The sequence below is a fragment of the Cynara cardunculus genome, assembly GCF_001531365.2.
Source record: "Cynara cardunculus var. scolymus isolate 2C chromosome LG 6, CcrdV1, whole genome shotgun sequence".
Classification (NCBI taxonomy): Eukaryota; Viridiplantae; Streptophyta; class Magnoliopsida; order Asterales; family Asteraceae; genus Cynara; species Cynara cardunculus.
In genome coordinates, this window is record NC_037533.1 from 1,334,478 (window position 1) to 1,348,594 (window position 14,117).

The 14,117-nt window shown below is 34.9% G+C and overlaps 2 protein-coding genes across 2 annotated transcripts; both read right to left on the reverse strand.

Annotated features, from left to right (window-relative positions):
• Window positions 1-2,223: 2,223 nt before the first annotated feature.
• LOC112514638 (glutamyl-tRNA reductase 1, chloroplastic-like) lies at window positions 2,224-5,334 on the reverse strand. Its single transcript, XM_025121219.1, has 3 exons — window positions 4,917-5,334; window positions 3,741-3,982; window positions 2,224-3,643 (listed from the first exon to the last, which is right to left on the reverse strand). Exons 1-3 carry the CDS (start codon window positions 5,191-5,193, stop codon window positions 2,516-2,518), a joined length of 1,647 nt encoding a protein of 548 aa, XP_024976987.1. The 5' UTR covers window positions 5,194-5,334; the 3' UTR covers window positions 2,224-2,515.
• Window positions 5,335-8,343: 3,009 nt separating this feature from the next.
• Window positions 8,344-13,522, reverse strand: LOC112514725 (zinc finger MYM-type protein 1-like). The gene is made up of 4 exons (XM_025121326.1): window positions 13,333-13,522; window positions 12,836-13,180; window positions 12,056-12,696; window positions 8,344-8,451 (listed from the first exon to the last, which is right to left on the reverse strand). The coding sequence occupies exons 1-4, from the start codon at window positions 13,520-13,522 to the stop codon at window positions 8,344-8,346; spliced, it is 1,284 nt and encodes a 427-aa protein (XP_024977094.1).
• Window positions 13,523-14,117: the final 595 nt, after the last annotated feature.

A 14,117-nucleotide genomic window follows, 5' to 3' on the forward strand; every position in this document is an offset into this window, starting at 1 on the left:
GCAGTAACCATTTGACATTGTTTCTGAATCTAAACCAGCAAACGTAGCTTGTTGGCTCCACGATATTCATGCAAATGATCTGAACCCTGTTGATATCCTAAGCCAAGAGAGAAGATCCTCTTTCTTTCCGAAATGTTAAGATATGGTTTCTAATTTATTGGAAGAGAGAAATAAGAGGTTGTGAAATATAAAGACACTGAATAGGATCAACTGATCGGAAGAGTTAATCAATTGTCAACCATGGTCATGCAGATCGAAGGCAACGTTAACATGTCTAACAAGCGATGTGTATAACTAGGGGTGTTAACGAGTCGAGCTTTTTAACTAGATACTCGAGCTCGACCTTAATAATTGTCGAGATCGGATTGATCTCGAACAAACACTAAAACTCGTTTAACTGAATGGCTCAAGTTTCATAACACCGATGTTTGACTCAGCTCGTTCGAGAACTCGATTAAAATTTTCAAGTCAAGTCATTCGATTATACACTTTTTCAAGTCAAATATATTCTAGGTTTGTATGTAATATAATCAAAGTATAAAAATTATTGGAATTGATCTGGATTTCGATCCCAACATGGAAATTGTTGGGATTTTCTAATAATTTAAGTGGGCTTACATGCTTTAAATTATATTTGCTATCTAAATGGGCCTATATATATTGATCTAATTAACAAACTCATGGGATTTGTTATCAACGGGCCGTTTACTAAATGTTTACTTGGTAAGTGCTTACCGGATAAATTTCTTTATTGGATGAACATGACAAAGGTCAATAATCTTACCGGGTAAGAACAATGAAAATGATGGAGAGTCCTACCCGGTAAGTGAAGATTACAACGTTTACACGATAGATTGTTGCATTCAATACGTTTTGATGTACTAAAATCTTACGCATCAAAATAAATTATAGTGTTGACTCCTATAAATAAGCACTTACCAGGTAAGCATTTGGGTAAACAGCCCCTAAGAGTTACTTATGGTTAATGTTTAATAGGAACCTAATTTTCACATACAAAATGGTAATGGTCCAAAAACACTAACGTTATGTTCTCGAAACTTATTTTATGAAGGAAAGAAAAGGAAAGAAAGGGAAAGGGGAGGCAAGTAAAAAGACCCGTGTTATTGAGAAATCAGCTATTTGTTGTAAAATACCAAGGGTTTTGGTTACAGAATAACTCGTTTTATTCATCGTTAAAGTTCCAAGTAAAGAAGGTTAAGCGATGGATTCAAATATCAATTGTGTTTTCTTACTAATTTAACACTACGGTTTATACTTAAGAATTGTTAAAGGTTTGTTTGTTGGTATTTTAACGAGCTTAATGACACTTACAACTTATTCGGTCAGTTATACATTACTGTTTGGTAGTGACTTAATGATATAGAAAGTGACTTATTCAGTAAGCTTTTAGGAGAGAGCTTTACACAAAAAGCTAACTTTTTCCAAACCTACCCCTCCCAATTAAAAAAACACAATCTCCTTTCATCTATGTGAAAAGTCCTCCCAAACAAAAAGTTTCTCAATCTATACAGACAGGCTAATTCACACATACAACTTTATTCATACATAACTTAATGGAAAACCAACCAAACAACCTCTAAGTCCGTTCTAACAAATGAAACCAAGCAAGAGACAAGAAACTTCAATAAAACACAAGTCTAAGGGGTCGTTTACCAAACACTTACTAGGTAAGCACTTACCAATAAGAGTCACCACCCTCACATACCGATAAGAGTCACTACCCTCACTTACCTTGTCAGGTAACATTATCAGCCATTAAAAAGGATTGTTGCTAAGCGTCTTTTACGCGGTAAGCGTTTACAGGGCAAAAGTGTTCTCCCTCACTTACTGGGTAAGAACCTCGGTTGTTGCCATATTTCCTACTGAGCAAGATTTTTGGTTCTTGTTATGCTCACCCGATAAGGCAAGTGACCCGGTAAATGCTTACCTAGTAAGCATTTTGTAAACGACCCCTAGGTTGTGTTCATGAGTGCATATTTGCATCTCGCATGTCATATAGAGTTTCATAATCGAGTGTCAACTTGTTTATATACAAGGTAGAAAGCACAAATCATTTGAGCTTGGGCTCCAAAGGTCAAAAGTACCTGGAAGTCTCAGGTTCAAATCCAAGGAAGAATAAACTCTGTGGCCACGGAGGTTCAAATGCGGTGACTCCGGGCTATCCACAAGTTCATAAAGAATCCTCATCTAAATAGTAAAAGATGATCAAACAAAGCAATACATGAGAAAATTATATCCTTTACATTGATAAAAATCAGTAATGTAATTACAAGAATGAACAACGTTTCAAGAACACACTCGGGAAACAGGTATCCAAGATCATCGAACCCAAACGACAAAACTCAAATTACATCAGTAGACACAAAAGGGGGTAACTATTCTTTCAATCCAGATCTCATCTATTTGAATCACAGTTTTGAGGAAATTTCCTCTTATTCAGACTGAAAGGCATAAAAACAAGTGTGTTATATAAAATAGAATCGATAACGAAAACTTACTTCTGTTGTTCAACTTTGGCTCGAATCTTCTCTTCCAAAACAGACATCTCCGTTTCAAGGCTGAACATTCGGTTAAGAGCATGCATATTTTCAAGGGTCTCATCCAAAGTTCGATCATCACTTCCATCGTATCTCAAATGCTGCAATGGCCCGTGAAGAAGTTTGTTAACAATCCCACGGCTCAGCCCTTCAACGGCTCTTCTTGTATCTTTATTCACATCCTCACCCAATCTTTGCAAGCATTTCTCTAAATCAGCAACTCTTATTCGTTCTGCATAAGCCCTTAGTTTCTTGATTGTTGGAACGGTTTCTAATGAATCCCTCCAAGCTTCAAACAGTTTTAGTTCTTCTTCGATGATCACTAGAGCTTCTCTTGCTTTTCTAAGCCTGTCTTCTCTGTTTGCAGCCACAACTTCCTTCAGATCGTCCACGTTGTAAGCGTTTGTGGTTTCAAGATCCTTAACACAAGAACCCACGTTTCTTGGAACAGATATATCAACAAAAATTCGTTTACCACCAACATCTGCGCTAACAGGAGGAAGATCGGCCACATTTTCCTTCAAAAACAAAGGGGTTTCCGAAGATGTGCTGGTGAAGATAACATCTGCTTCACCAGCACAATTCATCATCTCTGTCGTGGGTTTGTATACGATCTCAATACCCTTAAACTCTTCACGAAGTGCATTCACTTTTTCTATGGATCTATTCACGACCACCATTTTTGTGCACCCTTTTGAAACCAAGTGTTTTATCACAAGTTTTCCCATTTTGCCTGCTCCAATGAGTAACATTCTTGCAGTAGAATGGGCCGAATGTGGAAGCTTCATCAATGCCAACTCCACGGCAGCTGAACTTACAGAAACCGCGCCTGAAGCAATCTTGGTCTCGGTTCTGACCCTTTTTCCAACCATGATGGCATGCTTGAAAAGCCCGCTAATGTTCCTCCCAAAGCCCGTGACTCCTTGACTAACTTTAGCCACTTGTTTCACCTGAGCAAGAATTTGGCCCTCTCCAAGCACCAAGGAGTCGAGTCCTGCTGACACTTCAAAGATGTGGCGTGTTGCATCCGTGTTATATAGCAGAAAACGATGCTCAGAAAGCTCTGGAACTGGGATCCCGCCAGTCTGCAGATTGAGAGAAACGATCTAATCAATTCATATTCCAATCTACAGAAATGGAAATTTTGCTTTTGCTTTTTTAGATGACGAAAAAAGAAAGTACCTTTGACATCCATTCAGTCACTTCTTTAACTCCTCTATGCTGAGACAAAGCTACAACATAAATCTCCATTCGGTTGCAGGTACATAAAACAGCAGCTTCCTCTATGTGATTCAAAGCACAAAGCTCTTTGATTGCTCTAGGCCACTCTGCCTCAGGAATAGCAAGTTTTTCGCGCATTTCTACGGGACAAGTGTGGATACTGAGCCCAATAACTATAATGCTACTCTTTTCCTTTGTATACCCTGATTTCAGCATAAGCAAGAACAAATGAGAAAGATATCCATCCACAAGATACTTCGTAAATGAACATGAGCTAATTTGGGTACAATTACCATATAACTAAATGATGATGTCAAATCAAATACAAACGAAACTTGAAAGCTCAATTAACAAAAACTTGGTTCTCCTTTCCTTTGTCGTCACACTTTTGCATTGGCCATGGGTTTTCAAACGGAAACACTAGCTCTATCTTTTTGGGGTAGACGAAAGGTCTGCATACATCCCCCAAGACCCCTTTTCCGAGTGGAATATATTGGGTTCGTTTGGTACACATGAAGTTGAGACAGAACACTTGATATATTGCTAGTTAGTCCTCACCATTATTGCCTCATATTATGAGGGGTAAGGCATGAGATTCACCAAAAGAGGGAGCATCTAGCGAGCCAACTTAGGGTCTGTTCGGTAGCAGCTTAATCTGACTCGGAGCTTATTCAGTGAGTTATACATGACTGTTGGTAGTGGCTTGATAATAAGAAAGTGGCTTATTCAATAAGCTTCTAGGGGAGAGTTAACATACACGCTCCTTCCATCTATGAAAAAACCCTTCCAAACGAAAAGCTTTTCAATCTATTCAGATAAACTAATCCACACACACAATCTTATCCATACAGAAACTTAATCCGGAAGACCAATCAAACAACCCCTTAATTCTTTCAGCCATTTTAATGAACTACAACATAATTTATTTTCGTATATCCATTAAGCATCTTTTAAGTAATATACTTTGGCTTATTCATATGTTTATCTCTTTTGTTTGATGATTCTGTATATGAGCACTACTTTTTCAAATACTGATTGATGATTTGTTCAAGTGTCCATTCTCAATTTTGCACAAATATGAAAATGTAGTTGTTCAGTTAAGAAGCTTTAACGAAAACGAACTAGAAGAAGACTTACTGTCAGCTGCGGAGGTCTTGAGCTGCTCAAGAGCAGAGAGGCTGGAAGCATTTCCCGATGAATTCTCCACAACAACCTCCGAAGAAGAAGAAGAAGAAGAAGAAGCAGCAGCAGCTTCGCACCTAAAACTGCCTCTCTGAATTAGGGTTCTTCGTGGTTTAGACGAAACCCCAATTTGAAAATGAGAAGTTGGGGATGATGAAGCAGGTGTAACAGTGGCATTGCTGAAGAAGAGTGTTTCGAGTTTTGGCCCAGCAAAAGCAGTGGATACAGCCATTGTTGAACACAACACACCCCAATCGTTTGCAGAAAACCCTAAGCTATGGCGACAGAAGATTAGAGGAACTTGAAGATGGGTTTCGGAATCGAAAGAGAAAGATTGGCGGGCGTTGAAATAGAGAATTGGGGCCAGGAGAAGGGATTTCAAGGCGTTTTGATTGGCGGATGGCTTCCACGTTTTATCCACACTCTCATCCCCATGGCTTCCACCATTTATATATATATATATATATATATATATATATTTATATATATATATATATATATTTATTTATTTATTTATTCTTCCGCAGGTCCAAACAAAATCACTCACAAAGCATCTCCTCCCATAATATTCTTCAAAAATTAAAAATTAAAAATTAAAAATTAAAAATTAAAAATTAAAATTAAAATTAAAATTAAAAATTAAAATATTTATAAAAATTACATTAATGCTTGAAAAGATTCTGTGTTTTGAAAAATCTGATATTGATTATAATATTAAAATATTATATATATTTTTTAAATATTTTTTTTAAATATTTTTTACTAATGCTCTTAATTAGTAATCATTTTTGGGGTAATCTTTATATCGGGAGAAAAAATTCTTCTCTCTCCTACCTTTTTCATTTTGATGATAGTTTTAGAAAAATATTGACTTAAAATCCTCATTTTTTCCATTTTCTTCGTTTTAGAGAAACTGTGGCAAATGCTTTAATTTTTTTAAAATAGAATACTGTAGCATCATCAGTAGATTATTATTATTTTTATTAACTTGGATATTCAACTCTCTATGCGAGCTGACTAATCCTAGGACGACCATCTGCTTTGCAGATAGCCCGGAGTCACCGCATTTGAACCTCCATGGCCACAATAGAATTTTTATTCCTCCTTAGATTTGAACCTGAGACCTCCAGGTTCTTTTGACATTTAGAGTCAAGCTCAAACCAATCATGCACCACTCTTGTGGTTAAAGAAAATAGATTTTGTTTTCTGTTTATTTCAACAGATTATCTATATGGTTCTATTTTCGTAAATTGTGGATGTTCTTGTTTGAACTCACTCATACTCCACTATTATATCGTGTGTGTATAAACATATATAAGGAGTATCATGCGGGAAGCTAACTAATTTTCGGAAAATCGAGAAGGAATATGAGACACATAATCTATAAAATAAGAAATAACATATTTTTTTTAAATTAGGATAATTATCAAAAATCTAATTATATCTTTTAAATTTATTTATTTTAATAATTCACAATTATTTTATAAGGTTCTATATAACCTTTTTTTCTAGATACTTTGATACAAAAAAAAATTAATTTTTTTAATCAAATATTACATGTGAGATCTACGATTAATTCATAATTTTTTTTTTACCATTATTTTTTAATTTTTTTTCTTTTACCATATGATCTATTACATATCATATGTTGATCAATATGATCCATTATATGAATTTTTGTACATATCACATATGATAATATGCGTATGAATATAAGTGAATAAGTGATGTATCATCACATGTGATAATATTTATATCACAAAAAGAAATATAAATGTAAATATATACAATCACATATGATAAAGAAAATCACAATTATCGTAGATATCACATGTGATATTTAATGAAAATTGTAAAATTATTTTATCAAATTGTATCTAATTTTTTTATATAAAACTTGATAAAAATGTTAATAATTAATTTAAATTATAAAAATAAATAAGTTTAAAAGATACCATGAGATTTTTAAGAATTTATCCAATTCAGAACGATAATTCTCCTAATTTCTAAAATTATTTTTCATTTATTTATGGTATTCTTTAATTAATAGATTGTATGACACATATTTCTTCTCATCTTATCGTCAATTAACCGTCTTCTCGTTTGAATCTGCCTATATATATATATATATATATATATATATATATATATATATATATATATAGTCTAGTTTACCAAAATATACCAAAGTATATCAAACGTTTTATATGAAATTTTATGTAAAAAATAAAAAAGAACATCTTGAAAACGTATACATTATTCTATCATCGTCGTCGTCGTCGTCATCATCACATCCACATACAACTAGAATCCATATAAAGCATTTTTATTGGAGTAAAGTACATAAATCGTCCATGTGGTTTACTTAAACCTTACTAAATGTCACAAGACTTTCAAACTTACACCAATGTTCTCATCTTTTCAAGTTGTTACACGATTCACATTCTTGTCCTTGATGTTTGCTAAAAGCATCCATTAAGGTAGCGTTTGGTATGCAGACTGTACGGGACAGGATGAGACAGAACGAGACAAGACTAATTGTCTGTCCTATGTTTGGTACGACTAGGACATGACTAATTGTCTGTCCTATGTTTGGTACGACTAGGACAGGACATGACAAAACTGTTAAAATGACCATATTACCCCTAAATGTTGTTCAATGTTATTTTGTATTATATAATGATTGTAAAATGACAACAAATCAACCAAAATATATTTTAATTACACAATTTTCCATGTCAAGATCTTGCACTCTTTTCCTTAAAAATATTTCTCTTGTTTTCACACCGAGTAAAGTTGTGACACACGAAACGAAAGCCGTAGACAACTTTGCAACAGTCATATTGAGGTAAATGAGCTATTTATTTTAAAGATTTCCAGAATCTGTTTCTGAGTACATCGAGTTGTTGCGGTCTTTGTGCTAGACTTGCTAAACAGCCCACTTCAGCATGAGATAGATGATGATGGGAATAAAGTTGTTATAGGAGATGGCATTAGTCTGGGAGGAGAACCCAGATTGGGAATATGGAAGATACAGTTGGTGCTTGCATATGGGCATATGGTGGAACAAAAATTATCAAGTTTTGTCCCATGAAATTTAAAAATAGTCTCATCTTGTCCCATGTATTTTTTGTCCATGGCATGCCAAACATGGGACTATTTTTTTTTGTCCCATCCCGTCCCATCTAGTCTGCATACCAAACGCACCCTAAGTGTCTTCACGTGCTAACGATGTTAAGGGCAATTTAGTCATTTTTCTTTTTTAAAATTTGTTTTGTTGTACAAATGTTTAAAACATATATACGAGTCTTTAAAATGTTTCAAAGAAAAAGCTTAGTCAAAACACACATCCCCCTCGTAGTCCCTCTCTTCTTCTTATTCCCTAAGACACATCTGATGCTCCCTCACTGTCGGCCTCCATGTCCTTGGCACTCCTGCCACTGACCTCCATATCCTTTTTCGTCACCCCTCTTTTTCTCCTGCCATTGTTCTATAAAATCAAAACCAAACTCAAACTTATCTATAAGATCTGTTGAAAATGATGTTAAATCATCTCCAACAGCTATGCTATAGTTTTTTTTTTAAATAAAATATCAAAAATAAATTTGAGTGAAAGTATAAAATAAACAAAATTAAGTATAAATGTAACACCCTCAAATCTGGAAAGAGCGACTAATTTAAACTTTTTGATAATAAACCAAATAAAGAATAAATCTCTTTCTATAAATCAATACTCGATTGCCTCAAATAATAATTCTAGATTTAACATCAATAAACAATAATCCAAATCTTATGTAAAGTCTAAGTTAAGGACAAGTGTTACTAAAACTCCATAAAAGTTGCTTTCACCAAACACGATAGACATCCCCAAATGGCTAAATCATTCACGTGTCTCTAACTAGCACTCAACTCATTACATTGTCGCTAGTACCATTTCCTAAGAACCTAATGCACATGCCGACAAAGGAAAATGTTAAGCTTAACGCTTAGTGAGTTCAAGCAGTTTTCATCAGTTATATAAAACGGTAAAGCGAAAAGACTGCTTATTTAAATCATAATTTCTCAAATGAAATGTCTTTATCGTAAAAGCAATATCTTTTCAAACCCACAATTTTCGTGATGAAATTTTATTAATTAAAACACCCATTTGACATGAAACAAAGTTCCTAATACTCAGGAAAAAAATACAAATAAGAATTAATTATCAAATACTAAATACATGGATAAAACTCCATTATCCAAAACAATTAGAACATGGATAAGATCCAGTTTACTAAAATATAAATTATGGATACTCTCCAAACCCAAAACAACACCGAAAATATGGAATACACTATCCAAAAATATCACTTATCAATGACAGGGGAGACCTACAAACACAGAATAAGTCATACATCAACTCTATCAAGTAGCAGCTCAAGATTCAATTAACCTTTAGTGCCTACTCATCCAAGTAGCACCTCAAGGCTCATGGCCTTAGTGTCTACCCCAACGGATAGCACCTCAAGACTCATGGTTCTCAGTGCCTACCACTTTGGATAGCACCTCAAGACTCAATAATCTTAGTACCTACTTTTTGGAGTTTCATTTCAAGGATCATGACCTTAGTGCCTACATCGTCGGGTAAAACCTCAAGGCTCATGGTTCTTAGTGCCTACCGCTTCGGGTAGCACCTCAAGACTCAAGTCCTTAGTGCCTACTCAACTAGGCCAAAAGCCTCAAAACAAGGATCCAAGAGTCCGACTCATTTGAGTTCACTTCCACAATACCTGCAGTCCCAAAGTCCAACCCCACATGGGTCCCTCTTTGTAGTACCGACACAACTTCTATGCTTACTCGAGTACTGGACTCAGAGTGAGAACATTAGAGATCATCACACGACTAACTCATATGCCTATAGATCCACCACATTACAGCCTAAATTACATGACCCCAAAAAGAATGACCAACACATTCAAAACACGTAACTTACAAATAAATGTCATAACTGCATATAACTCCAAAAGCTCCATATAGAGCAATTTTAAACTAAATAAATGTCCCTAAGACTCCCTTGAATGAAATCCGAGCCAAAAGCTTAATAATTCAATTGATTATTCAAACAAAGTCATCTTAAACAATAAAGACGTGTTTAACCAACGTTTATGAAAACACATGCTCCAATGATTAACTCAAAAATTCTATTATTGGTTGGGATAAATCATTTTCTGATTGATACCATACTATTTGTATTTTAAAATGTCTCATAACATAATAAATGTATTTTCAAGATTTATTAACCTAAATGTACCAAATATGTAAATATCATCAGATACTCAACACATTTGATAAATATCAAGGAAAATACTTTAAGACCCCAAAGTATACATTTTCGGCATGTACAATTTTTTTCACAAACCAACTTGAACTCACTTTGCTAGGTTAGGTTAAACCTAGTTTCCAAACCGAATATCTAGTTTCCATTGTTGAAGATTTGATATCCATAAACTAGAACCCTTAGAAACTTTCTCAAAGTAACAACCCATGTCTAGAAAGACACCAAATGTAACCACAAGATCAGATCCACAACAAACCCAAGCTAAAACTCAAAATACCCAAAATTGTTTACCTCTTCCAAATCTTGAGATCAACCTCCATGGTTCTTTCATCTGTAAAATCTTCCCTCCATTTTCTCTAAAAGCCTCTAATATCACTTTCCATGGAGCCAAAATGCCAAGAGAGGAAGAGGATGAGAGGTGGTAGGACATAAATGAGAAAACCCTAGAGAAAATTGCTTAAAAGCCGATCTGGGCACAAATGCAACTTTGGCCGCGGTTAAATCCGCACCAATAGTCAGTTGCATCCAAATAAATAAACAAACAAACCCTAATGCAGGTTATGGCGTGGCTAAAATTGCACGCCAACAGGCATTGTCCACTGCTTGGACTCCCAAGCACTTCTTTCTTAGGTCTCAACATAAAATTCACTCCATAATAATTCTCAAAATCGCAATTTGATAAAAGTACATTTTAAGGTGAAAATATGCAAGGGAGCAAAATTCCGGGTGTAACAAGGATAGTTTAATGGAAAATGACATACGCGTAGTTTTTTGCAACGCCCAAGTGGTTTTTTCCTTCATTCTATTGTTGTTACAAACAGTGGCAGATGCAAAAAAAAAAATTATTATAGGGGGCATGATATAAGATAAAATAATAATTAACTTCAATTTCATACAAAAATGATAAAAAGTTACCTCTTACAACTGTGCCATATAAATCTTCATCTTTTGGAATTGACTAATTACATCATCATTTTAACTGTGAAAAATGCTTCTTTTTCTGTAGTACATATCATTGCAGCATTAAAAAATTCATCACCGATTTTGTTGAGCAAATATGACTTCACAATCTTCATAGCATAAAAATATCTTTCGACTGTTGCAGTAGCAACTGGCAAAACCAAAGCTAACTTCAATAACCGATATACTAGAGGATAAGTTGTATATTTTTTTTTTCCACTAGAAATCTAGCGAGCTCGGCAATACCACTCAAATCGGCAAATCTTTCATCTTAACACACAATCAAATAGTACATGTTAAGTTGTTTCTCAAGAGTGATCCTTTCCATACGACTGAAATCATGAGGATACAACTCACTCAACTTCAATAAGTCTGATACATTGAACTGCGAAAATGAATCACGTGGACTCAAAGTTGTTTTATATTTTCAAGCAATTCAGTGCTTACCTCACTAAATCGATCCCCAAACTCTTGAATTTGCATGTCCACAACAGTGTTGAAAATATCAAACTTGTAATAATGACAATTGGTGATGTTGGTCATTTGTCTTCCGTTTTTTGAATGACGGTCTTCCATATCCAAAGATTTAATATCATTTGCTTCACAAAAAGAATATATTTTCTTCAAAAGTGGATCAAAACCAGTTTCTCTAAATTGTTGTAATAGTTGTTTGGTGCCTCTTATCAATGAAATCGTTTCCAAAATATCTTGATCATTTTTTTGAAGAGCCCGTGACGACAAGTCTGTGACCTCTAAAATATGAAACATCAAATGCAAATAATCACGAAATCAAATGTCTTCAAATATGCTAAAATACCAGTTGCTTGAGTGCGACTAAAACCATTATCCCGTCCTCTTCAACATACTGGAGCACTTCAACAACATCCGGAAACAAAGCAATCAAGCTCAGAATGGTTTTGTAACGAGAACCCCACCGTGTATCTCCGGCTCGTATAAGAGAAAGCTCTTGGTACTTCCCTGTTCCAATTTCAATTTCACACTTACCAATTGCTTCTTGCACTCTATCTTTATAACTTTGTCGAAGCATGTCTTTACGCTTGCAAGAAGCATTCGCCACATTGATCACCATTCCTAACATATTAAAAAAGTTCTCAACTTCGTCATGTTTATTTGCAACCGCCACAATAACTAATTGACGTTGGCGAACAAAACTATGGATATAATATCCCGAGCTATTTTCATTCAAGATCAAGGCCTTTAATCCATTGAACTCACCGCACATATTACTTGCTCCGTCATAACCTTGCCCCCTTACCTGTTTCAAACTCAATCCATGTTCAACAAATAAAGTATCAATGGCATATTTAAGAATTGAAGAAGATGTCTCTGTCACATGAACAATACCAAAAAATCTCTCTTTAACAATACCATGTGCATCAACATATCGTAAAACCACCACCATTTGTTCGTTCTTATAAACGTCACTAGACTCATCAACTAGCAATGAGAACACATCATCATCTTCTTTACGAATGGATTTTTGAGTATTTGATTTGCAAAACAAGCACCAATATATTTTTGAATACTTGAAGACACCATTTGATTATCTTTGGAACATTTTTTAATATAACTTTACCTACATCCTCATTGAAATTACCAATTAAGGCTAATGTTTCTAAGAACGTGCCTTTAGAAATAGACATTTCGGATTCATCGTAACCAGGAAAGGGCAATGCATTCTTCAACAAGAATCTACAGAACTTAATTAAAGCATTTAATCGTATTCGGTGCTCATTCTTCTCCTTCTCAGTTTGCTTATGAAAGGCAACGGTAATAGATCGATCTTGGCTCATTAGATCCTCATTTTTCTTAAGTGCTCTATTGTGAAAACTATTAATGTCGTCGACATGAAGACCAAGTCTTTTCGTTTTATTCCAACTATTACAGCCATCTGTTACAAAAGTATCACTCCCACATTGTCCTACGTAATGATCTCTAAACAAATAACAACCTAAACAAAAATCTTTATCCGTTTTTACACTATACTCCAACCAATTAGCGTATTTGATCAAACAAAGCAGGACAAAAACGTCTTCCTTTACTCCCGACAATTTTTTTTTGGAAATGCATGACCTCGTGGTTGACAAGGTCCTTTAATCAAGGATTTTCTCTTTATTTCATCCCTTTGATTAGGATGACATTCCAAAACCTTATTCCTATCGGCTGGATCCCATGGAAGATCGTATAAATCAATTTTGTAAGGCATTGAAGGAGCAGAGTTCGATTCAGGTGTTGATGCTTTCCTTTTAAAAGATATTTCCATTTTTTCTAACAATAGCAATAACAAGATAAAAATCAATGGTTTATCTTTATCAATAGTAACATTTTCATTTGCCTACAAGATTGCAAAGTTAATCTAACATAAGAATTCACCAAATCAACAATTATGAAGCAAACAACAAAATCAAAGTCATTAAAAATTAAAGATTGAAAATCAAAAGTTTAGGTTTTGCCCAATTTGGAGTAGCCAAGTAGTTGCAGCCGTAGGAAGCAAGCAATGCACGGTGCACTACAAGAAGCAAGCAGGAAGGCAAAAGAAGAGGAAACAGTGCTAGAAGTGAAGCAACCGCAGGAAGCAGTGCAAGAAGTAAGAAGCGATGAAGGTGAAGTCGAACTCATGGTGGAATGATTGAGTGATGAAGGTGAAGTCATGAAGGTGAAATGAATTATGGATTAGGCTAGGAGTGGGGTCTTCATGTTTATTTTATTGGGGCCCCGATCACATAGTCATAAAATCTGTAAGTAAAATAAAAAAAATCTGAGCTTTCTAGACTTGATTTTGTTGGGGGCCCAGGACCCCAACCCAATATATGTGCATCATCCCCAGGTTACAAAAAACTAAAAAGAACTAAAGGGAC

Coding starts and splice junctions, on each gene's coding strand:
- LOC112514638 (XM_025121219.1), bottom strand. CDS start 5,193: ATGGCTGTATCCACTGCTTTTGCTGGGCCAAAACTCGAAACACTCTTC. Junction 3,983..4,916: donor CAAGACCTCCGCAGCTGACA/GTAAGTCTTCTT, acceptor TGCTGAAATCAG/GGTATACAAAGGAAAAGAGT. Junction 3,644..3,740: donor TGACTGAATGGATGTCAAAG/GTACTTTCTTTT, acceptor CTCAATCTGCAG/ACTGGCGGGATCCCAGTTCC.
- LOC112514725 (XM_025121326.1), bottom strand. CDS start 13,522: ATGGAAATATCTTTTAAAAGGAAAGCATCAACACCTGAATCGAACTCT. Junction 13,181..13,332: donor AGGACCTTGTCAACCACGAG/GTCATGCATTTC, acceptor ATCATTACGTAG/GACAATGTGGGAGTGATACT. Junction 12,697..12,835: donor TAATTTCAATGAGGATGTAG/GTAAAGTTATAT, acceptor TCTCATTGCTAG/TTGATGAGTCTAGTGACGTT.